Source organism: Rosa rugosa, chromosome 2, assembly GCF_958449725.1.
Source record: "Rosa rugosa chromosome 2, drRosRugo1.1, whole genome shotgun sequence".
NCBI classification, from domain to species: Eukaryota; Viridiplantae; Streptophyta; class Magnoliopsida; order Rosales; family Rosaceae; genus Rosa; species Rosa rugosa.
This window is the reverse complement of record NC_084821.1, coordinates 68,302,007-68,325,269: the sequence shown is the minus strand read 5'-3', so window position 1 is coordinate 68,325,269 and position 23,263 is coordinate 68,302,007. Positions and strand designations below refer to the sequence as shown.

Sequence of the window (23,263 nt, the reverse complement as noted above, 5' to 3'; positions counted from 1 at the left end):
ATACTAAGACATAGTTTCGACCAACAACACTCCATTAATTATGTGTTTTAATCATAGTTAACATTGTGTTGCTCTAAATGTATAACAGTAATACGACGTAGTGAACATCGTTTCTCTCTAAACTAGACATGTAATCAAATAAAAATTTAAAACAACACAATTTTAGACACAACCGTAGATGTTTAAGACTGACATCCATTTTCGATTTTAACAAAAAATTTTGCACCTTTCTTTTTAAAGTGTGTATCTTGGGTAGTACTAGTACTAATTCCCCAATCATCACAACAGTGCCAAAGTCCCAAACTTGAGTACAAAATCCCAAACCCTAGGCCCCAAATTTCATCAACACCAGAGAAATTGGGTTCCCAATCACATGCCCTTGTCCACCACCCAAACCCTAAAACCCAAAATCCCCAAAAAGAAAACAAAATCCAAGCCCCAATTCCACTCACTCTCTCTCTCTCTCTCTTTCTCACACTAACCCCACTCTCTCTCTCTCTCTCTCTCTCTCTCTCTCTGCACAGTGATATCTGTCGCCTTCAACTACGACTTTCCACCACTTACATTCTTCTCTTCTGCTTTGTCAATTTGTATATATAATTCGTTTTAGGGTTTTGGGCAAATGAGTCAAGTCGACGAAGCTGACGACGAGCCCAGCTTGGCTCAGTCAATTGAAATTGAACAAAAACCCCAAACCCCCAACCCTGAACAACCACAAGAAGAAGAAGAAGAAGAAGAAGAAGAAGAGCCCCAAAACGACGACGATCCGATGGAGGAAGACGCCTCCTCCGTCAGCCCATCCGCCGTCTTCTGTATTGGGCTCAAGCAGCCCAGGTCCGATTTGCTCCACAAGATGAGCGTCCCTGAGCTTTGTCGCAATTTTAGGTATATTTCATGGAATCAAGATCGAATTTTTTTTTTGTTTTGAATTGGGTTTAGGTTAGTTTTGGGGCACACATTTTGATTGGAATTGGGTCTGGTGTGGTTTGGAATGAAGAAAGCGATGGAATTGTACTGGTTTTGAGCTCACTAAGTTGTGAATGAATCGAAAAAAAATTGAATTGAATTAGGTGAGGTTGGTATTTGGTGTTTGTGATTATATGGAAAGTGTTGATGTAGTGGAAAATTGCATGCAAGTGATTATGGTTCTTAATCATAGAGACATGGTTCCACTGCAGTGGACGAAATTCGGGATCTAGTGATGATATACATAGTTTTGTGTTAATTTGATGTTGCCAGTTACATATAGTTGGCTTAATGCATACTCTTTTTGTTTGTAATCGCAGTGCTGTTGCTTGGTGTGGGAAGCTGAATGCCATAGCTTGTGCCTCAGAAACTTGTGCAAGAATTCCAAGGTCAGTATTGTTTGTCATTCTTCGCCCTGTCAAGCGAATGTCTCACTAGCTGGCGCAGGATAGGTTGGATTTCTTTTATTATGAGATTATGAGATATGTGTGATTATCGGAAGCTACAATTTGTTTTATTGTTTGATTCTGAGTTTTAATTGGATATGAGAAAGAACTATTCAAGGAAAATGGAGGTTCTCTCTTAGAAGATTTAGGAATCGTATCCAGCTTTTTACTTCTCCGTATCCTTCCTAATTAAAGTTATTTTGCATCCTTAATATTCAAAGAATTGTAATGTTGTTTCCAAATCACTAGTGTAAAATAAGCTAGTGTCCGCAAATTAAAGTTCAGTTCTTAATATTCCTAATTCCTCTAGTGTAAAATTTAGCTAGTCTGGGTTGGTAGGGTTTTGACTTTTGTTTGTGTAATTGTTTTTGCTGTAGTTCTAATGCAAATCCACCTTTTTGGATTCCCATTCATATCGTAATCCCAGAGCGACCAACTGAGTGTGCAGTATTCAATGTTAATGCAGGTATTTTCTGCTCTTATAAGAGCCTTTGCTTCTTCAGACTGTGGGTAGTTTTGCCGCACCATAACTGGCCAGTAAATAGCTTGATAACAATGAACAACTGTAATTCATTTAAGTACCTCTACTCCTCTAGTGGAGTAATAATATTGTTTTTTAAAAAACAGCCAACATATGATCTTAAAGTTAGTTGCTTCTGAAGTTATCCTAGTTGCACATTTCCAATTACGAAGTTTTGATAGTCATTAGACTGTTTCCATGATGCAGAATATATAATGAAAGTTGTTAATATAATGCCTTTTGAACATTTTGCAGATTCTCCTCGTGATTCTGTTCAGTTTATTGAATGGTCACCCACTTCTTGCCCTCGTGCCTTACTGATTGCTAATTTTCATGGGAGAATAACGATCTGGACTCAACCTTCTCAAGTAAGCTACACTGGATGGACGGGTTTTTTCATATTTACATATATGATTTTTCAGATTAGCAATGATATTGGCTACTATGAGCATTTAATTTTCATTTTTTTTTATCTCACTAGTATTGGCGAAGCTATTATCTAAATGTGTATATCTTCTATCACTGTACAGGGGCCAGCTAATTTAGTACGTGATGCTAGCAGCTGGTTACTAGAGCATGAATGGCAGCAGGATATTGCAGTTGTTACAAAGTGGCTATCAGGGGTGTCACCGGTAAGCACTTTTCTTCTCCTTTACTCATCTTAAACGAAATATATGTTTTTACTTCGTTAATATGTATTCACTGCAAACTTCCATTTTGTGAACTATATTACCCTTGATGTTCTGATGTTCTGTTTTTTCCTTTTTGTTACCCTTTTTCGATGAACCAGTATAGGTGGCTTTCCTCAAAATCAAGTAGTCCTTCAAATGCGAAGTCAACTTTTGAAGAAAAATTTCTTTCACAAGAATCCCAGAATTCAGGTATTTTTCGTCTTTGCGACCTCTCGTAATTTCATGTTCTCTGATATGATCTACATTCTGTAATGTGAGTGTGCTTGGCATCTGATGCAATATTTGTTTCTTTGTTTTTTTGTTTCAGATAGGTGGCCAAATTTTCTCTGTGTCTGTTCTGTTTTCTCGTCAGGCTCTGTTCAGCTTCATTGGTCTCAATGGCCTCCTAATCAAAGTACTGCAGCACCAAAGTGGTTTCAAACGAGCAAGGGACTCTTGGGCGCTGGGCCTAGTGGAATCATGGCTGCTGATGCTATCATAACAGATAGTGGTGCTATGCATGTTGCAGGTGTTCCAATTGTAAACCCATCTACTGTTGTTGTTTGGGAGGTCACTCCTGGTCTTGGCAATGGATTTCACGTAACACCGAAGATAACCACAAGCAATGGGGTCCCACCTTCAATAAGTCCACCCAATTGGGCAGGTTTTTCCCCTTTAGCTGCATATTTGTTTAGCTGGCAAGATTATCTAATATCCGAATCAAAGCAAGGGCGAAAGCAGACAGATTCAGATTTCAGTGATACTGTACCACTCCATTGCTCCCCAGTTTCAAATTTTTCAGCATATGTGAGCCCTGAGGCTGCAGCTCAATCTGCAACAACCACCACGTGGGGATCTGGAGTTACTGCAGTTGCCTTTGATCCAACTCGGGGTGGTTCTGTCATTGCTGTTGTCATAGTTGAGGGTACTACTTTAGTTCTTTCTTAAAACCTTTTGTCCTTCTCTAAATTCAATTTCAGGCTATTGGTATAATAAAACAAGCATTTGTTTAATTTCATTGTTAATACCTAGTCTAGAATTGTAGATGTACATTCTTCCCACATATTTTCTCCGTAAGTCACTTGTAAGAGTTCTAGGTTTTGTAAACTGTCTTTACTTTTTGTTCCTCTTGTTGATGGATATGAGCTTTTAGGGTTTAGGGTGTGATATCCTTACATCCTTGCATATGATGAATTTAACAGAATCATAGCCTATTTTCGTCATCATTATTCATACTGTTGGAACACCACCTTGGCCAATCTCCTCATTTCTTTTAAGTTTCTCCAAGTACTTTTGATGTAAAACCTACTTTCATCAAGTGTTTATTGTCTACCATTTGTTGTGTGTATTTTCTGTGTACAGCTTAGTGGGCTTAGGAGGTCGAATTATTTATCATGTATTATGGATAAGAATCAAATCTATCTTAGAATACATGGGCAGTATACAAGTAACATAAAGTGTACCCTTTGTTTACACCTGTGCAGGACAATACATGTCGCCTTATGATCCAGATGAGGGTCCTTCAATTACAGGATGGAGAGTGCAACGCTGGGAATCATCCGTTCAGCCAGTTGTGCTTCATCAAATATTTGGGAATCCCACTTCCACTTTTGGTGGGCAGGCACCCATGCAAACAGTTTGGCTGTCCAAAGTGGACACATGTATACAACCAACTAATGATTTTAAAAGTCACCAAGCAGCTGCAACAGGAGTAATCTCTGAGCCAAAGAAGACACCTGATTCTAGCATTGAAAAGGCAAAAAGAGTCAATTTTGATCCTTTTGACCTGCCAAGTGATGTTAGAACTCTTGCTCGAATAGTCTATTCTGCTCATGGTGGTGAAATTGCTGTTGCTTTTCTTCGGGGCGGGGTTCACATATTCTCTGGTCCAAACTTCACACCTGTTGACAACTACCAGATTAACGTTGGATCTGCAATTGCTGCTCCTGCCTTCTCATCGACAAGCTGCTGCTCAGCTTCTGTTTGGCATGACAGTAGTAAGGACCGTACCATTTTAAAAATACTACGTGTTCTTCCACCCGCTGTTCCAAGCAGTCAAGTGAAGGCGAACTCATCAACGTGGGAACGTGCAATTGCAGAAAGGTACTTTCAAAGGCTTTGTACCTTTGAAATCTTGAATCCCCCACAATTAGTACCTGTAGATGTTTACGTACATAGGTAGAGGTTGGATGAACTATTTAGTTTGTATGTCATTAAATTGGCAATTGTCATGGCAGATTTTGGTGGAGTCTTTTGGTTGGAGTTGATTGGTGGGATGCAGTTGGGTGTACACAGAGTGCTGCCGAAGATGGCATTGGTAAGTTAGGATTTCTTTTGTTGTATTACTGTTAGTAATGCATGGTAATTTGGGAAATATTCTTTCAATCTTTCTATATGCATTTTAATGGAAGGGGCTTTCTGTTCTTCCAAGTCATTTATTCATGCTTTTTACGATAGTTTCTAAATGATGCCTTGCGCCTTTTCTGACATTGCTATTTGTTTATGGTGCAGTTTCTCTGAACAGTGTCATTGCAGTATTGGATGCAGATTTTCATTCTCTTCCTTCTACTCAGCACAGACAACAGTACGGTCCTGTAAGTTTCTCTGAAACATAGATAAGTAGTTGTAAAGCTATGTAATTTGTAATTTCATAAAATTCTGAACTTGGATGTCATCATAGTAGGTGGAATTTAGTTGCTCCTCTCCTCTTTACAATTGTATACTCTCCCCTGGATATCTTCTTTTTATAATTTTAATGACTAATTTTCATGTTTTAGGTTGAAGGTCCTAAAAGTGTCTTTTGCTTATTATATAAAAGAACGTTGTCTTACAATTGTTTGAAACTGATTTTTCCCACTGACTATAATGAAAAAAAGCATGCAGCATTTTGTCTTTGTTAGAGCTTTTATTTCGACTCAAGCCTGCAAGTATAATTTTTGCTTTAAAGACTGAGTTTTCATCCACCCTTGATTTGCATGGTTGCATCATGGCTTTTTAGTCCTATTATCATCTTTATCCCCTCTATTTGGGTTTGTGACGGGGTTGTAGTTTATGCACCATTATAATGCCGGTTTTAATTTCTTATCTTCTTAGACCGGTTTTATTGGTTTGACTAAGAAAATTTTACATGTTATGCAGAGTCTAGATAGGATAAAATGCAGGCTGCTGGAAGGCACAAATGCACAAGAAGTTAGGGCAATGGTTCTAGACATGCAAGCTAGGCTGTTGCTAGACATGCTTGGGAAAGGAATTGAATCAGCTTTGATAAATCCATCTGCTTTGGTACAAGAGCCATGGCTGGCATCTGGTGAAACTTTATCCAGCATTGATCCTGAAGCAATGGCTGTTGAGCCAGCACTTGTGTCAAATATTCAGGTTGGTCGTTGATTCTGTTCATCTCTTCACTCTTGAATTTTTGGCTTTTTGTGTTGAGGGTTATTCAATGAAGATCCGGATGCTTTCATATCGCATATCATCTGATATGATACTCTGCTGTTACTTGCGGATACCCAATATTCAATATTTTCAAAACGTATTGGTTAACATTTAGAACCTTGACTTTATGATACACGTCCACACTATCTACACCCATATTCTAAACTCAAAGCATGATCAATTTGCAGTTCTTTTAATTTTTTAATCTTTTTTGAAATTAGTAGGCTTTCTTTGTAATTTTAGAAGTCAATATGTTGGGGGGGGGGGGGGGAAGAGAAGCTCTTCATTTCTAGTACTGATGAGATGCAACAGCAAAAGGCCAACTATTGGCAACCACAGAAGAAAAAATGAGCAGAAAAAGATGAAGAACAAATGACTCACAAAATTGTCAATTGGTTGCATTGGATGTGATGCAACCACATAATATATATATATATTTTTCAGAAAAGAAACGTAAAATGTAATGTAGTATTTTATTAGCCCAAGTTTGCCCCACCCGCGTCCTTGAAGGTTTGCTAATGTGTCCACGGATATCAATAATTTAAGATTTTCCTTCAAATTTCCTTTTTTCTTTCCTAATTTTTCCATTGTAATACAGGCTTACGTTGATGCAGTTCTTGATCTAGCTTCACATTTCATCACTCGCTTGCGGCGCTATGCTAGTTTTTGCCGCACATTGGCCAGCCATGCTGTTACTGCTGGCACTGGTAGCAATCGCAATATGGTAGCTAGTCCTACCCAGAGTACGGGTTCTCCTGCAACTAATCAGGGTCAGTATGCACTTACCTTTTTAGGGAAAGCTAAAAAGATTAACTCTATTGTTGGGTTCAACTGTAAAATGATAAAAAAAGAATTGTGATTCAAGTTAAACAATGGTGTCATTCAGAAGTGAACAAATATTGGTTGATCCTGAATGCCAAACCATTTAGTAATTAGAACTTTCAAGGCAGCTGCGTGTTTGTGTAGCATGCTTCTTCTTACAGAAGTAGTTGGGGATAATTTTTTCTTTTTGTAATAATATTATCAACGAGCAGATTTTAACTATATTATACCTCTTATTTGGTCTCCTATTTTGTGTTGCTTTGTTGGAGCATATCTTTGACAATGTAATGCCATGCTTTTTCAGGAGGTCAAAATGGACCAACATCTTCCACAGGAAACACCCAGATGCAAGCTTGGGTACAAGGTGCCATTGCCAAGATCAGTAGTACCTCTGATGGAGTGCCCAATTCCACCCCAAACCCCATCAGTGGTCCATCTTCTTTCATGCCAATAAGTATAAACACAGGAACATTTCCAGGAACACCTGCTGTTAGGCTGATTGGGGATTGCCATTTTCTTCATAGATTATGCCAGCTTTTGCTTTTCTGTTTTTTCTTTCGGCGAACTCAGCTACCCCGTTTTACTGGGGCTGCACAGAGAAATACAGATGCAAACATGCAAAAGCCTCAGCCTGGGGCTCCTGGGAAAGTGGAGGAAATCAGTTCTGTATCTGTAAGACCATCCTCAACCATAGTTAGACCGGAGGAGAGTCAGGTAGCTCGGGCTGGTCAGATCATACCTGCAGCAAAAGGAGTTGAGGAAGGACCTGCTGGAAGGTCAAGATTAGGTGCTGGAAATGCTGGTCAGGGATACACTTTTGAGGAGGTAAAAACTGAATGCTTTTTTATTTTAAATGTGCACACAGATGATATCTAGTTTTAAGTGTTTATGTTTATATATAGCTTAATTTCTACAATAGTTGATCTGTAAATTGAGAGTACCTTTTTTTTCAATCTTCATGCCTCAATAGTGAATTTTACACACTGAGGGCATTGTCAGTTAATTTAATAATTCCTCCGTCATACTGTAAGCAGAATCTAGAATGATGTATCTGTTACTGTGATGTAGGTGAAAGTCCTTTTTCTCATCCTTATGGATCTTTGCAAAAGAACAGCAAACCTGGTTCATCCATTGCCAGTTTCTCAGGTGGGAAGCGGCAACATTCAAGTGCGGCTGCATTACATTGATGGGAATTATACTGTACTCCCAGAAGTGGTGGAAGCATCCCTCGGCCCTCATATGCAGGTATTGTTGGATTTCCTGAAAGACGACCAATTATGATGCAATTACATAGGGTGTTGCCCTCACTTTTCATCAGTAATGGTGTCGAGTGAAACTGCAAAAAATGAGAATTGTAGACAGCTTCAGTTTTGGTGTATACCAGAAACCATATGCAGCAGGATATGCTGCTGCTTGATCTTCCATAAGTGGGATTTGTGGTAAATTTGAAACCCCAGGTCGTAGTTGGAATAACATGCTTAGAAAGTGGTTCTGCAGCTTTCTTTTCAAGTGGTTGCTTATAATTTCTGAAAAATTCCATATAGTAATTTATAGTTCTTTCTCATGCAATATGTCAGGGTGGAATTCCTCTCTAATATTCTTTCTTTTCTCTGATGGGTGCTACAGAATATGCCCCGGCCTAGAGGTGCTGATGCTGCTGGTCTGTTACTCCGAGAATTAGAACTCCACCCTCCAGCTGAAGAGTGGCACAGACGGAATATGTATGGTGGGCCTTGGTCTGATCCGGATGATGTGGGCCTTCTAGATGATACTCCCAAGCTATGTAATTCTCATGACCCAGTCGATTTGGGATTGATGGAAAGTTCTGATGTCTATTATGGAGCCCGTGGCCTGTGGCCGAGGAAGCGCAGAATGTCTGAAAGAGATGCAGCATTTGGCTTAAACACATCTGTGGGTCTAGGGGCATATCTTGGTATAATGGGATCACGGAGAGATGTTGTTACTGCTGTATGGAAGACTGGTCTTGATGGTGTTTGGTATAAGGTTTGATATGAAAACTCCCTCTGTGCTTTCTTTTTGCTTCCAAGATTATTAGTTTGTTCTTCAGTTTTAATTTTCTGCAACTATGCATATGCAGTGCATCAGATGTTTACGGCAGACTTCAGCTTTTGCTTCCCAAGGTGCTACTAGTCCACCTAATCAAACTGAGCGGGAGACTTGGTGGATCAGCCGCTGGGCTTATTGCTGTCCTATGTGTGGTGGAACATGGGTTCGAGTTGTATAAGACTTCTGAACTGACTCACGGGTTCTTTCTTTTACTTTTTAATATGTGGTGAGATCCACCGTGGAGGTGCATAAGACATTGCTGATCATTGACAACTAATGATACACTGGCTGCTGATCATTGGTGGCCAAGTCATGTAAGGCAGGTCGGTATATAAACCAGACCAGACAGGTGTTTGTTAAGGCGACCAATAATAGAAGATTATCTCGGTGAGCAGTCAAACTGATCTTTTATTAACAGATCTTGCTATGCAATTGTTTTTCTTATTAAAGTTAAACTCTGTCAGATTTTGTGATGCATTACGTCAATTTTCTTGATTCACTTCAGGTTTCCATTTTGTGGGTTGCAGCCCTGACCTTGATGAATTAATAGTTGTGGCTGGGGTGTCTAGCCTCAGCGAAAGTTCATATGACCAGTTTGTTCTTGACTACTCCCTCCACTTGTTATGTTGATATGTAACAGGTAGTAGTATGAACTCTAATTTATGAGCCATGGGTGTGAGGGCAGTGGTTCCTTCAAGTCTATAACGCGAGTCATCGCCATTCGTGAATGAAGCAAATGTATATGACCCTTTTCTTTTTTTTTTCCTGGGTTCTGCTTTTTCAGCAAATGGCCTGTTGTAAAATGGAGGTTCATCACCTCAATGTCAAATCAGCTTTCTCCTTATATATAGTCTCACTTATGTAGATTGGCCATATAAATTACACCTCCATAACTGATCCTTGTATTATTTCAATTACTGCAAAATGACACATTCATGTTCCAAAAAAAAAAAAAAAAAAAGGGTCTATTACATCTGGATCTAAGAGTTGTTCAAGCATTTCAAGGAACAAACATATACATGAACAATCAAAATGAATAATTAAGATTAACATACGTTCCAAATGAAATGAAATTATTTCTGTCATCAAACTTCTGGACAAGTAAATTTTTTTTGTTAATGAATGGACAAGTAATTTTATGAACAGTGTCACGGGGAAAAGATTTCTCATTACTTGTATGGTCAAAAAATGAATCTCACAAGTCACAAGCGATCATTTAAAGTGACTAAAATAAAAAAAAAAAAAAAAATTATATACTAAACAAGAGTTCACTGCCTTCTATAATATAACATTCAAGTTCACTGTTGCATCAATATTTGTAGAACTACTACATAAATTTAAATCATTAATGTACCGTAAAATTTTCCGAGTAAAAACATATGTTAGATACACAAAAAAAAAAGAGGGTGAATATACGTGAAAATAGTAATTTGCCGGGAACTGTGACACACACGAAAACCTCTGAAAGAAAGAAGAAGCGTTGAAATCTCGAAGCAAACCGAATCGTTTAATCGGAGAAGAAGCGATGAGTAGCACCGGGCAAGGTGGACCCCACTCACTGGCCTTCAGGGTGATGCGTCTCTGCAAGCCTTCATTCCAGGTGGACTCCATTCCGCTCCTGCTCGACCCCGCCGATCTCCTCGTCGGCGAGGACATCTTCGACGACCCGGTCGCCGCCGCACAGGTCCCTCGCCTCCTCGACAGCCACGTGTCCTCCCCCGACTCCTCCGATCCCAGCTACCGCACCAGATTGCTCCTCCACCACCCCTCCGACTCCATCGGCGTCTCCGGCCTCCTCGTCCTCCCCCAAGCCTTCGGGTCACTCTCTCTCTAGAACCTTCTTCTTCTTCTTCTTCAGCTTTGTTTAGTGAAATTGTTCGTCTTTGAAAATTTTGCAGAGCAATTTACTTAGGGGAGACGTTTTGTAGCTACATTAGCATCAATAACAGCTCCAATTTCGAAGTCAGGGACATTATTATCAAGGTTCGATTTCGAAATTTCGAAAATTTTGCCCTAATTATTATGGTTTTGGTGAAACAATGATGATCTGTTGGAAATTGTAGGCGGAGATGCAAACAGAGAGGCAGAGGCTTGTGCTGTTGGAGACGTCGAAATCGCCGGTTGAGTCCATTCGTGCCGGAGGGCGTTATGACTTCATTGTTGAGCATGATGTGAAGGAACTCGGAGCTCACACGTAAGCTTGCTCATTATCACTCATCACCATTGCCATTGTCTTTGTTGTTTTACATTCTGATTGTGGTTGCGTTTGTGTTGACTGACATTTAGGTTGGTGTGTACTGCATTGTACAATGATGGTGATGGCGAGCGTAAATATCTACCGCAATTCTTCAAATTCATTGTGGCAAATCCTCTTTCGGTCCGGACTAAGGTATGATTTAGGCCTTGGCATTTGCATCTGCAGTTCGAATCATATTCCTTAAATGACAATGTTTCGCTAGTGCTGAGGGAATTTGAATTTGATTTGATGTGCAGGTCCGCATTGTTAAGGTACGTTGACGTTCAATGAATCTGTTAGCTGAAGTTTAAAAATTCAGTCTTTTGGATATAAAATACATGGTGTTTGGATACAAACATTTATGATTGTCCCTTGAGCTACATTGAAGGATCTGAGCTTGCATATCCTTCAGGCCTAAGTAACAACCCTTAAGTAACAACTCTGATCTTGTTCATAACTGTTTGAATGCCCTCTCATTCTGTTAAATATATGTATTTTGATTTAAGCATTTGCCTGCAATAATCCTCCCTTTGATATCTGCATTGTCACCAGGAAACTACCTTTTTAGAAGCTTGCATTGAAAATCATACGAAATCAAATCTTTTTATGGACCAAGTTGAGTTTGAGCCTGCTGGGCATTGGGGTGCAAAACTTCTAAAAGCTGATGAACACCATTCTGAGGCAAAATCTCAAACAAGGTCAAAATAATATGCTTTTTGTCAGCAGAATTTCAATTCTTCCTTATTCTTATTTCTTATCTTTCTTCAAGTCTAAAATTGGTGTTATCACTCATATTTTGAGTTATTGATGACAGAGAGATGTTTAAGCCACCAGTTCTCATCAGATCTGGCGGAGGAGTTCGTAACTATCTTTATCAGTTAATATCACATGGCTCTGCCCAAACGAAAGTGGAGGGAAGCAATATTCTTGGTAAACTTCAGATAACGTGGCGAACAAATCTGGGTGAACCTGGTCGCCTACAAACACAACAAATTATGGGCACTGTGAGTTTTCATTTTTGACAAATATAATAACAAGGAAGAATGTTGGTCCACTATTTGTTTATTTCATTTTATCCCTGCAGTGTTTCATTCTCTTCGGAAAAATCTGTTTAATCAGAATTCCATATTCTAATTGTAAATATATATTAATATGCATATGAAGTGTATTACTCCGTGTCTGCGGTTATGTATATATCGCAGGCACATGCAATGTTAGACAAGTTGGGAATAGGATGTTTGCAATGTCTGAATTTTTGTTTTTAATTTACTAGGACTATCCTTGGGTAAGTTTAGTTCACAGGTCGCATGCATAAGTTGCTTGCCATTTGAAGTTTGTCATGTGAGGTTAAGTTGAAATTTAAATCATTTGATAACTTCAATGGAAATTGAGAAGTTAAACTTATAGAGTTTACTGTTTTAACATTCAAAATATTTAATTGTTGTGAACTACATTGCAAGAAAGGACATTCATGGATTTTATGTTGTTTCACAGATTATTGTTTTGGGTTAAATATTATGCACATCACATTGATACTGTTGATATACTATTTACAGCCCATAACACGAAAGGATATTGAGTTGCAAGTTGTGGAGATACCATCTGGCATCAAATTGGAAAGACCCTTTTTGGTAATTTTACATATTCTTGATGTCTAATATGTGTCTGGTTAATTAGGTTACTGCAGCTTGACAATGTATATCAGAAATTACCATCTGTGACTTCTTGTGGCTGTTGAACTTTATACTTCCCCCATATTTACATACTTTACTCGTCATTCTTCAGTATATGGAGTTGGTGAGAATAATTTAAATAAATGAGTTGGTACTGACCAACTAAAACGTCATGCAGCTACACTTAAAATTAGCAAATGAGACAGAAAAAGAACTTGGCCCTTTTGAAGTTTCTTTATCACAAGATGATTCACGTGAGGAGAAGGTTGTCGTGATTAATGGTCTTCAAACTGTGGTAATGTGTTGAATCTTATTCTCATATCCAAATTTGTCTTCACTAGTCCTTTCGAAGTTTATAAGGTTGGTCTGCCTCAATATAATCATTTCACATCTACTCCTATAGTTGCTCTAAGTGTAAAACTCTCATGTTAAGTCAAGCATTTTTTATTGGCGTCATTGAATGTTTTTTCTTTCATTTTTTATTGCTTGATGTTGTAGGCTTACTGTATGTAATAGACCTCATAAACTCTTTGAACTTTGAACTAAGTCAAGTGGCTTACATGATTTTTCTTGATGAAAGATAAAGCAAAGAACCAAGAGTTAGATATCTAAACTCATATTTTGAAATTCTACTTTTAAGCGTTTAGTTAACTGATCTATGAATTTGAAATATGTACAGGTATTTCCGAGTATTGAAGCATTTGGTTCCAAGGAATTTCATCTGGTACGAAAAATAATCTGTCAGCTTATTGTCTTAATAATGATTGATTAGTAGGATAGTTTCAATGGAAGCATCAGTAAATATATCTTTTCACACCATGACATTAGACCTTTTACCAAAAGTTCTGGGGTTGGGACATCATTCTATATGCCTAGCCTCGCTTCCATGCATGGGCACGGGCATCTTTAGCCTCACTTGCATGGGCTAGGTGTTACCTCATGTACTCTACTACCAACATTGAATTATGATTTCATATTTAAAACAATTAGCTTATGATTTTCTTATCTGTTGAGTAATTCCTTAGAGCTGCTCTTTGTCAATGTAGAACCTCATTGCTACCAAACTTGGAGTTCAGAAGATCACAGGCATTACCGTTTTAAACACAATGGAGAGGAAATCATACGACCCTTTGCCAGATGTAGAGGTTAGTTTTGATTTTCTTAAAACAATAGTTAAGGTACCTGTCAGTTGGAATTATTTCATCCAAACAGCTACTAGCATGGCTTTTTCTGAGAGTTATGCCAAGGCATTTGCCTTTCCAATCTAAACTCTAAAACCAGATGCTTTCGGTTATTGTTCTGTTCTGACCAGTCTTCTGGACTTGTTGCAGATATTTGTGGATCTGGACTGATGATGCCTTAGTTGTGATCGGTTTTGATTCCTGTCTTTTGAGGACATTTATCCATTATGGTTGAGAGGCAAGCCGCTAGTTCACTGGGTTGTGATGCTTACCCCTCCAACCTTTGAAGACTTGCTTTAGCAATGCCTTTTTCGGTTTTTCCACAAAAGAGTTATCCTAGTATGTGACAGCTCGATTCTTTGGGTAGCAAATGTAAAGTTGTAAGATTAGAATGCCCAGAAACTGGCTTCCAAATTTAGTTGTGACTTGTGAGGAAGGAAAGTAGTCTGTAAAAGATTTAGCTGATTAGATTATAGATAATTTCTTGGAAACTATTGTTACATCAGAGATCTATTGAAGTACTTAATTTGAATGAACTTCAGTTAACTCTATTGAAGTACCTACTAATCCTTTCCATTTAACTCTGTTTTGTTATGAGTCGTAGATTTAGACTTTTTATTTTACAATGGATAGGGTTGAGACTTCTCAGTGGTGAACACCATAACTTGAGTATTGCATATTTTCCAAGTCTTTACCAAAATGTTGATGGAGTTACAAAGTAAATTTACACTCGGAATTTTCCAATGCGAAGTGCTCTTAAGAATGTCCCTTTCTTGTTTAGCTTTAATTTTAAGAATGCCCCTAACTTACCTCTTTTCCGGTAGTAGTCCAGGAAAAGCAGCACTATTGTACACAAATCAAAGTCGGCATTAATCCCTTTGTTTATAGTAGAAGTCTCCAGCCTCTTTAAAATCGATACCTTGATTAAGTGGATAGAAACCATATTCTCTTTCACTCTATCGTAGATGTCGGCTATTGGTCTTTCGAGAGACTCAAATAGGATAATATTAGAAGCACCGGGGAACCTGTGGCTGGATTGAATCTTTAGCCTTTCGCACTAAGCAAGTAAACAAACTCCCTTCTTGTTCATCAATCGGAAATCAAGACAAACCGGGCACTACGGTGAGACGTGAAAAGACCCGATCCCATTCCGACCTCGATATGTGGAATCGTCTTGCGCCATATGTACTGAGATTGTTCGGGAGACATGGTCCAAGCCCGGTAAATGGCATAGGAATGGAAGCCTGCCATCTCAATATCGTAAGGCTTCTATCTTCTGTTTCGAATCATAGTTTTGTCTTTTCCATATTACTATCATCATATCAAAAGGGAATATGGGAAAATGCTATTGATCCAGAAAATTTATTTCATTCATGTAATGTACATAGATACTCATCTAAAGGTGAAAAAAGGAAGGAATATATACTTGAATACTCAAACTTAAGCCAGTAATAATTAAGGTAAACATGAGTCATTTCATTTGGAAAATTAGGATTTGTCATCAAATTCCTGGGTCTCGGAAACTCTAGGCTTGTTGCCCCCAAGCAGCCCAGTTGGCTTCACTTCCAACACGTGGCATATTGTGAATCTTTGATTGGGCATCAGCCTTGAAGTTGGCTCCACACATGACGCCCTCACTATCAATCCTAGGCATTGCCTTCATCTTCCTTGTTGGGTGCTCAAAGCTCATCAGTCCCTGCTCACTGTGGAACATGCACCCAGTTGGGAATGGAGCAAAGGACTTGGAACAGCTTTCCTTTATGACCCCCAAGTTGTCGGAAATCACGACGGAGCCATCTGCTGCAATCCCCCAATATAGGCTAACTCCTTCATTAGCATCCTGCACAAACCGAAAGCAAGCACAAAAAGTGTTGAGAACAAAGTAAAATGACAACAATAGGATGAGGTTGCTTGTGTAGCAAGTTAATTACCAAGGAAGCAAAAACAGTTCCAGCCTTGGTGTCATAGATCACAAATCCGAAGTTGCCGTCCAGATCTTTGAGGACCTGATCGGCTGGGTATGGACCCCGGTCACGGAGGGTCCGATAAGCCTGCACTACAAACATGGCCTCATTGGTGCCCTTTGAAAGCCCATATTGCTTGATCAGGCTGCTGAGGTTGTTCAGGCTCCCCAAGAAAACGCAGTATATGTTATCCAAAGAACAGAACAACCTGCATGTGATAAAATAATTTAAGTCATTGATTCATTCAGATCTATCTAGATCCAACCCTATGTGCTTATTTAGTATGACATGAAAATAGTGAAAAACAATCTGATCCATGGAAATAAAAAACCGAATTACAAAGAGGAGGGAAAGGTACCTCTGATTCATGGAGAAGGAATTTTGTGGCCGAACATAAGCGAGCAACGACTTGTTTCCAAAGCAAACAGAGAAAGCATTATTGGCATCATGGCATGACATGAAATCCTTCACAATCTCCTGAGGATGCTTCGGCTTCTTGGCCGACGGCGTGGCGGGGCTGTTGAGCTCCTGTGGTGGCTGCACCACTTCCTTGTTGAATATAGCAAGCATCTTTCTTCTTCTTCTTCTTCTTCTTTCAAACAAAGCAAAACAAACAAAGATAGGATTTCTAGTAGGTAAACAAAGAGGGAGATAGATAGTGATGGAGAAGAATGAGTTTCTTATGGGGTATATATAGTTGTTTATAGGACTATTTTGAAGGTGGTGTGGTGGCAATGTTATCCAAAACTTTCGAGGAGGCGCGAAGTTTTAGATAGATTTGAGATTCGATCTATTTCTTTAGCCCACCAAATTAAACTGAGATAGTTTCGCTGCATAGAAAAATTTTCGGAGACAATAATCTTTTAACAAATCTAGTTAAAGCCGTAAATTTTAGAGCTACGTGCGTTTTTTTTTTTTTTTTTTTTTGCAGACAAACGTGCTTCTAAACAATCATATACCTACGTGACGTGGCGAGACGATTGGCCGTCGTTTTTCGCAGATTTGGTCTTTGCATACGGTCAGTCTAGATTTAGAAACAGTTTAAGGTGATTGGTATGAAAAGGAAATAGTCAAAGGTTAGAACAGTGACACTGAGATGAGTCATCATATCCATCTTGTCGGCGAAGCTTTGTTTATATTTACGTACGGACCATGCTGGATGGCCCACAAGGGTTCATGTGCCATTTGACTCTTCCGGAGCTTGCCATGGCCCAAAAGAGTTGGTGGACCATTTGACTCTCCCCAAGCTTGGAATGGCCCATGTTAGATTAATTTACCACACAATACATTTTTATGAGAGAAGATGATCATTTTAGTGAGATTTATACTTTAAGAAGGGATGAATATATAGAGATTGATCAATAATGTAAATTTTTTGGTAAGATTGACCAGATTTTCTCTGAAGATCGAAATATTCAATTTTTAGGTCATCTTTCTAATAACCTGGCTATAACAAAAAATATTTAGGTATCTGTACAGTGTACAATATGATCCTTGAAGAAGATAAAGACAATTCCATTATTGAAATCGTGAAGAGGTGGTCCACAAAAATTGAAGAAGCTATTGCCAGTACTAAATTGTATCATACAGCTTCTAGGCTCAACATCCCTCGAATGAAAAAAGAAGAAGAAACTACTAGCCAAATGAAAAGACCATTAATAAAGTAAATGGTCTATACTGGAACAAATCACCCTTTTTAAGTACATAAATACCACAAATCTTTTTTTTTGAGAATATAAATACCACAAATCTAAGCCAACAACACATCTAAAGAACAACGAAAGAAAAGGTCTGCCCGTCAAATTAACAGACCAGCCGTTCCCTATATTACATCAAATGAACACGGCTATCCTATTTCACATTGCAATACAAAATTTCAAGTTGTGGAGCTAAGCAACTCTTATGCACTATAGTCTTTGCTAGAGTATTTGTCTTCAGGATAATAATACGCATTCACTATGTTCCCTCCAAATTTTCTCCCACCAAGTACGTTCTTTGCATTGGCACAGCTTCCAGTATCAGAATATTCCAAGAACACCTGCAAGTGAAACTATAAGATAGCATAATGACAAATGCAATCACCAAAATTTGAGAATTGCCAAAACAAGACTGCATGACCAAATGCTTGCAAATAGGTGTTACCCTACTAGTTACTGATAACCAAGTCCAAAACAGTAGTATGCAATATTACATCACCAGTTTATTATACAGCACTAGTATAGTGAAAGCTCTAGAGTGAGTGAAAAACATCCCATCATGCCCATCAGGACTATAAGTGATTTTCCCCACAGCTAGCAAACAGCATGCTAAGTACTTTCAGATGGGAACAGACAGACCAGCCAAGAAAATTGTGAATGGGGCCTGTATACTATTGGCCAACCAAACACGTACACATATAACTGACAGATGCCACATCCAGACTCAATATTGAAGAGAAAGATGCATATATTCAATACCCAAGAAAAAACAGGAGGAATAAAAGGAGAGAGAACGAGTTCAAATACCTTTCCAACACCTGAGATCTCTTCTCCATCTTGATTAGAACGGGGAATAACAACATTCAACAGAGTTCCTAACCATTCCAAACAAGAGATATTTCTTAGTCCTGAGTTCTAAACAAATGTATAAACACAGAAGACATAAATCATGTAATATGAATACCAAATTTGCTGCATTCATCCTTCATGTCTTCTAATATTTCCACGTACTCTTCATCGTCACCTAGTTGATCAGCAGTAATTGCCTTCCATTGTAATAAAGCACAAGAATTAGCCATCAGTTGAAACCATCAAGTATTAACCCAGATGTCAAATGAAAAACAAAAAAAAAAAAGGAAGAAGAAACTAAAAGATGGATGCCAAAACCAACTATACAGACACAATGCATGTCTGCTACATAACTTTCATTGCAAGGTTATTCTGTGTCAATGCCTAATAATACCTCTGTCAAACAAAGGACTTTTGTGGGCATTTCTGTAGTTACCACTGATGCCATCCCATTCCCAAAACGATTCATGTCAACAACCTGCATCGCCATTTTCTACAAACAAGGAAATAAACAAATAAGTCAACAATGTATTTGTATATAATAAAGAGGAACCAAAGATAGTTATTCCTTACCTGCATAGCAATATGCTGTTGTGCCTGTACCAAGATATTTTCTTGCTCTGATTTAGATTGCACGCTGCTGTAAAGAGAATTACAAAACGGTTAGAACTTAGGTAAATAGGCTTGAAATAATTGGAAAAAGAAAAAGGTGGCATTGATTTGAAAGAAACCAACTTGGCAGTAGCACGCCGGACGGTTAAAGTTTTATCGCCCATTTTTAAGCCATTAAGAGCACCACAAGCAATGTCAGTCACAGCTGGATCCTGAAGTTTTTGAACATCAGTTAGACAAATTTCTAGGAGTAATCTCCAAGAAGCATAAAGCAGTGCACATACATAAAAGAAAAGGGAGATAACCAATCAAGAGCAAGGGCGGCTCATCCTTGACGATTACCTGATAAACACAGAACCCATATCCTTTAGAATTTCCAGTATCTTTATCCTTCACGAGGTCAAATCCACGAAGTGGTCTGCAAAAGTCAACTTTACTATCAGAATATGCACTTATGGCTGATCATAAATGATGGGTAAAAAAGAAGATTCCAGAAGAACAGTCACAGACAAGAACAGCCAAATTGCACTATAGCCCATACCCAAAGGATTGTAGCAATTCCCTTATCTGTGCTTCAGTGAAGTAGTATGGTAGTCCACCCACAAAGATACGATCAGGTCCCTCTGCTCCACCAACAGCACTGCCAGGCAAATCCAAATTTAGAATACCAGAAGATCTTTCCAACTCAACTCAAAGAGTTTAAAAGAAGTAGATAGGAATAATATAGAGTCCATAGCTAAAAGTAAACTTTACCCTTGTGTGAGCCCCACAGCAGCCAAGTTGAGATGGGGACTTGGTTGGTTAGGACCAAGTGCTGCAGCTAATGTAGGATTGTAGTCTGTTGGCCTTCGTACCCTCACAGCAACCCCCTGAGCAATTAGAAGGAGCATGTCAGATGAAGGAAGAGTTCAAGAAAGAACATTTATGTATGCACACACACACAACAACACTTTGCAGGACGACCAACACCACAAATTTTTGAATAACTAATACAACTTTAAAAGATTCAGAAATCACATCCCTATCATGTCCCAGTAACTTGACACCGAGATAACCATCTAGTTAATAGTACAAATCTCATTCTTTTTAAAGTATTTAGAATACTTCTATGTAATAAATATATAGCACTTTAAGCATTGACAAAGTTTTAATTAGATACACGTGACAACGTTTCAAAAGAGTTAGATGTGCTTTCTATTTCACCCTAACATTCATATTTTACAGTACTTTGTCATTAACACCTTCCTTATGACAACTAACACAGATTTTAAACAAAAAACAAATTTAATGAATGATTGAAATTGGCTACCTCAAATATAATCCCATCTAAGGCCATCGCATTACTCGCTTCTTCGACCGTTCTCATCTCCACAAATGCAAACTTCTTCTCATGATTTATGTAGACATTTACTACCGCATCACCTGCTAGTTCAGATACTGGAAAACACACTGTTCTCAGATAAAAACCCATGAAATATATTAATGCATTGCAGGTAGATCCCCAATGATGTAACAGAAAAAACATGCATGCAGAGAAAAGTTAAAGTAGGATTATGAATAGACTGACCTGGACCAACTGAATTCCCTCCAATGGCAGCCATGACTTGACTAAAGAACGTGGCAATTGTCTGCAACAAAAGAGAGAACACTCCAAAGTCTTACAAACATAACAAGAAAATGTCTTTGAACAAATAAGAGGCATAGAAGAATTTAAAAGATCACCTGCTCATTGGCCAGTGGGGGAAGCCCGCCAACATATACCCGTCGTGCATGCCTTGTAGCCTATAAGAGAGAGAAACAAGGAAAACAAGTTTATAAGATAATTTAAATGCGTGAATATGGTATCTGAATATAGATAATACAAAATTTACCTGTTGAGTCATGGCTTGGGCTGGCATCATGGGAAGTGTCGGCTTTACCATTAAAAAAATAAAAAATAAAAATAAATAAGGTTATTGACGATGACAAAACAGCACATATGAAAACAAACAAAAAAACAAAGCTTATACTGGTGAAAATTACATACATATGCTGTCCCGAACGGTAATACATTTTGTACTACTCCCGGCATTGATTGTGGAATACCTGAGAGTTGTCCTGCATTATTAATACTAACAAAAGGGGAACAAGCAATAACATAAGGATAAGTAATGTAACGAAAAAACATGTCACAACTGCACTGGTATTGTAATACATTTTGTGTCGTTTTTATTATACCATGAAATAATTAAGTAAGAAACAAATTCCATCATTGCAGATGGTAGGGAAACATCTGTAAGTCTACCAAATGGCAACTGTATCAGCCGAAGGAGAAGAAGATCCAGCTATTCGTTGCATTGGTTCTCTCTTGAACACCAAGCTACGTAGTCACGCCAACTCAACATCGCCTTCTTACCCAAACCATAAAAGCAAACACATACAAGCAACCACAGACAACAACCAAACAACACAACAATCGCTCTCAGTTTCTGAAGTAAACCATTATAAATCTAGTTTTTTCAGATGCATGAACAAAACAACAGGAGATGAGGCGATACTAAGAGATTGAAGATGCTACATATTCTTTGGATTGAAAGAACTGGTGATTGAGTAGTTAGATCCAAACCTGAGGCAGCAGCAGTAGGTAGCACTGCCCCAGCAGGTGGTGCCATGTCAAAACCACTTGCGCGCTTGCTGTAGAAAAAGATAAAATTGCAAGAAGATTGCAATGAGAATGCAGCTTTCGAGACAAAACATTAGCGGTGGAAATCTAAATTGTATTCTGCTGACGCTAATGAAATAAGCATTGTTCTTTTGAGCACCATCATTTAACCGCAAATGCGACTAAGGTAACATGATTGACCAAAATCCTATAAACTAAGATAATATCAAATGTGTCATGATCACAGTGGCAAATATCAAAGCGACTCAACATGTATATAAAATTTCCTTACCTCTTTGAACGAGAACGGGAAGATCTCTCCCTATCTTCTTCCCTTGAAGGCGAAGGCGACCTATGTCTATGCCTCCTATCTCTATCTTGATCATAATCGCGATGCCTATCTTGATCATAATCACGACTCCTACAGAAGAAACATATCATGTAAGCATATCAGAACTTCACAAAGTTGCATAAACACTGAAAATGACAACAACTCAGACACCCTTACTCCATTAAAAGAGTCAAACACTGCAAATAACAGCTCGTAATTCATAAAAAGTATATGCACATCATTAACCTGTCATAATCCTGATTCCGACGGCCGCTATATCCACTATACTTGTTCCTCCCTCTGTCAAACCTTCCACTTCTATCCTTGTAGTCCCTTGCATCTCTCGAATACCGGTCATCATCTCTCTCCCTATCATGACCCCTCTCTCGCTCTCTCCATGAGCTCTCGCGCTCCGATCCATGAGACTTGTGCTGAAGCAATCAATCAAACTCACTCAGTCATATTTCCAATTCAAACAATCACAAAACACCAAATCCAAACACAATCATGCTTCGTTTTCTCTCAATTTTTCATATTCAGAATAAGCAAATTCATTCGATTACGCACTTTTTCTTCTTAATTTCACAGCCAAAATTCCAAAAACTTCAACAGAAACATATAGATTGAGATAAAGGAAGAAGGCATAGAATAAGAAAATTAGGTCAGTAATTCAATGATGAGGTATAAAGAAGGACCTTGCTGCCATCGTAGTCTGACATTGTTGCTTGATTTTGAGGTCCAAACCCTAGTTTTGGAAATTCGCTGAAACCAGAAGAAGAAGAAGCAGCTTTGGATCTGAGGTATGTGAAAACCATTACAATTTACGTATTTTAGCTCCGTTATTGGGCCGGTTTGGTTTCGACGGCCCAAAATTGATGCGGAGCCTTTTTTTCTGGTCAGGCCCGTAATGGGAAACAGGCCTGAGCTTTTGTCTCTTCGACTAAGGAGCCCACAAGTTTCTTCACCGACACGTGTCCTCAAACTTGAAGTAGCATGGTGTCTCTGTACACTGTCTGTGCGGCTAAGAAAGTCATACTAGACTGTAGTAGCCCATAACGTGCAAGTTGATGCACCACCATATCATTTCAATATACTAAGGGGGGTGTATTGTATATGGAATTAGTGGAACTTTTAAAGAAATCTATGGAATTT

General features: G+C 38.6%; 4 protein-coding genes across 5 annotated transcripts; 2 read left to right on the top strand and 2 right to left on the bottom strand.

Moving 5' to 3' along the window:
- Positions 1-384: 384 nt before the first annotated feature.
- Positions 385-9,771, top strand: LOC133729645 (mediator of RNA polymerase II transcription subunit 16). The gene is made up of 17 exons (XM_062157212.1): positions 385-885; positions 1,287-1,355; positions 1,790-1,878; positions 2,188-2,300; positions 2,463-2,564; positions 2,723-2,813; positions 2,932-3,528; positions 4,088-4,706; positions 4,841-4,920; positions 5,115-5,197; positions 5,742-5,978; positions 6,637-6,808; positions 7,165-7,685; positions 7,929-8,105; positions 8,487-8,864; positions 8,959-9,314; positions 9,433-9,771. Exons 1-16 carry the CDS (start codon positions 623-625, stop codon positions 9,103-9,105), a joined length of 3,738 nt encoding a protein of 1,245 aa, XP_062013196.1. The 5' UTR covers positions 385-622; the 3' UTR covers positions 9,106-9,314; positions 9,433-9,771.
- Positions 9,772-10,348: 577 nt separating this feature from the next.
- Positions 10,349-14,568, top strand: LOC133729644 (uncharacterized). The gene is made up of 12 exons (XM_062157211.1): positions 10,349-10,745; positions 10,826-10,910; positions 10,991-11,121; positions 11,214-11,316; positions 11,421-11,435; positions 11,716-11,861; positions 11,978-12,167; positions 12,720-12,794; positions 13,015-13,131; positions 13,516-13,560; positions 13,883-13,981; positions 14,168-14,568. Exons 1-12 carry the CDS (start codon positions 10,453-10,455, stop codon positions 14,186-14,188), a joined length of 1,320 nt encoding a protein of 439 aa, XP_062013195.1. The 5' UTR covers positions 10,349-10,452; the 3' UTR covers positions 14,189-14,568.
- A 792-nt stretch (positions 14,569-15,360) lies between these two features.
- Positions 15,361-16,651, bottom strand: LOC133733332 (stem-specific protein TSJT1-like). Its single transcript, XM_062160976.1, has 3 exons — positions 16,340-16,651; positions 15,949-16,189; positions 15,361-15,857 (listed from the first exon to the last, which is right to left on the bottom strand). The coding sequence occupies exons 1-3, from the start codon at positions 16,549-16,551 to the stop codon at positions 15,543-15,545; spliced, it is 768 nt and encodes a 255-aa protein (XP_062016960.1). The 5' UTR covers positions 16,552-16,651; the 3' UTR covers positions 15,361-15,542.
- Positions 16,652-17,469: 818 nt separating this feature from the next.
- On the bottom strand, positions 17,470-22,956 carry LOC133729643 (splicing factor U2af large subunit B-like). 2 transcript variants are annotated; one of them, XM_062157209.1, is made up of 18 exons: positions 22,807-22,956; positions 22,358-22,542; positions 22,073-22,201; positions 21,745-21,812; positions 21,166-21,224; positions 21,011-21,052; positions 20,862-20,921; positions 20,707-20,767; positions 20,449-20,576; positions 19,893-20,008; positions 19,681-19,779; positions 19,482-19,557; positions 19,263-19,351; positions 19,101-19,167; positions 18,922-19,020; positions 18,643-18,724; positions 18,486-18,553; positions 17,470-18,019 (listed from the first exon to the last, which is right to left on the bottom strand). In XM_062157209.1, exons 1-18 carry the CDS (start codon positions 22,924-22,926, stop codon positions 17,882-17,884), a joined length of 1,686 nt encoding a protein of 561 aa, XP_062013193.1. In that variant the 5' UTR covers positions 22,927-22,956; the 3' UTR covers positions 17,470-17,881. The 2 variants fall into 2 exon arrangements, with proteins under 2 accessions (XP_062013193.1, XP_062013194.1); XM_062157210.1 differs by having other exon boundaries at positions 19,101-19,164.
- Between the last annotated feature and the right edge of the window lie 307 nt (positions 22,957-23,263).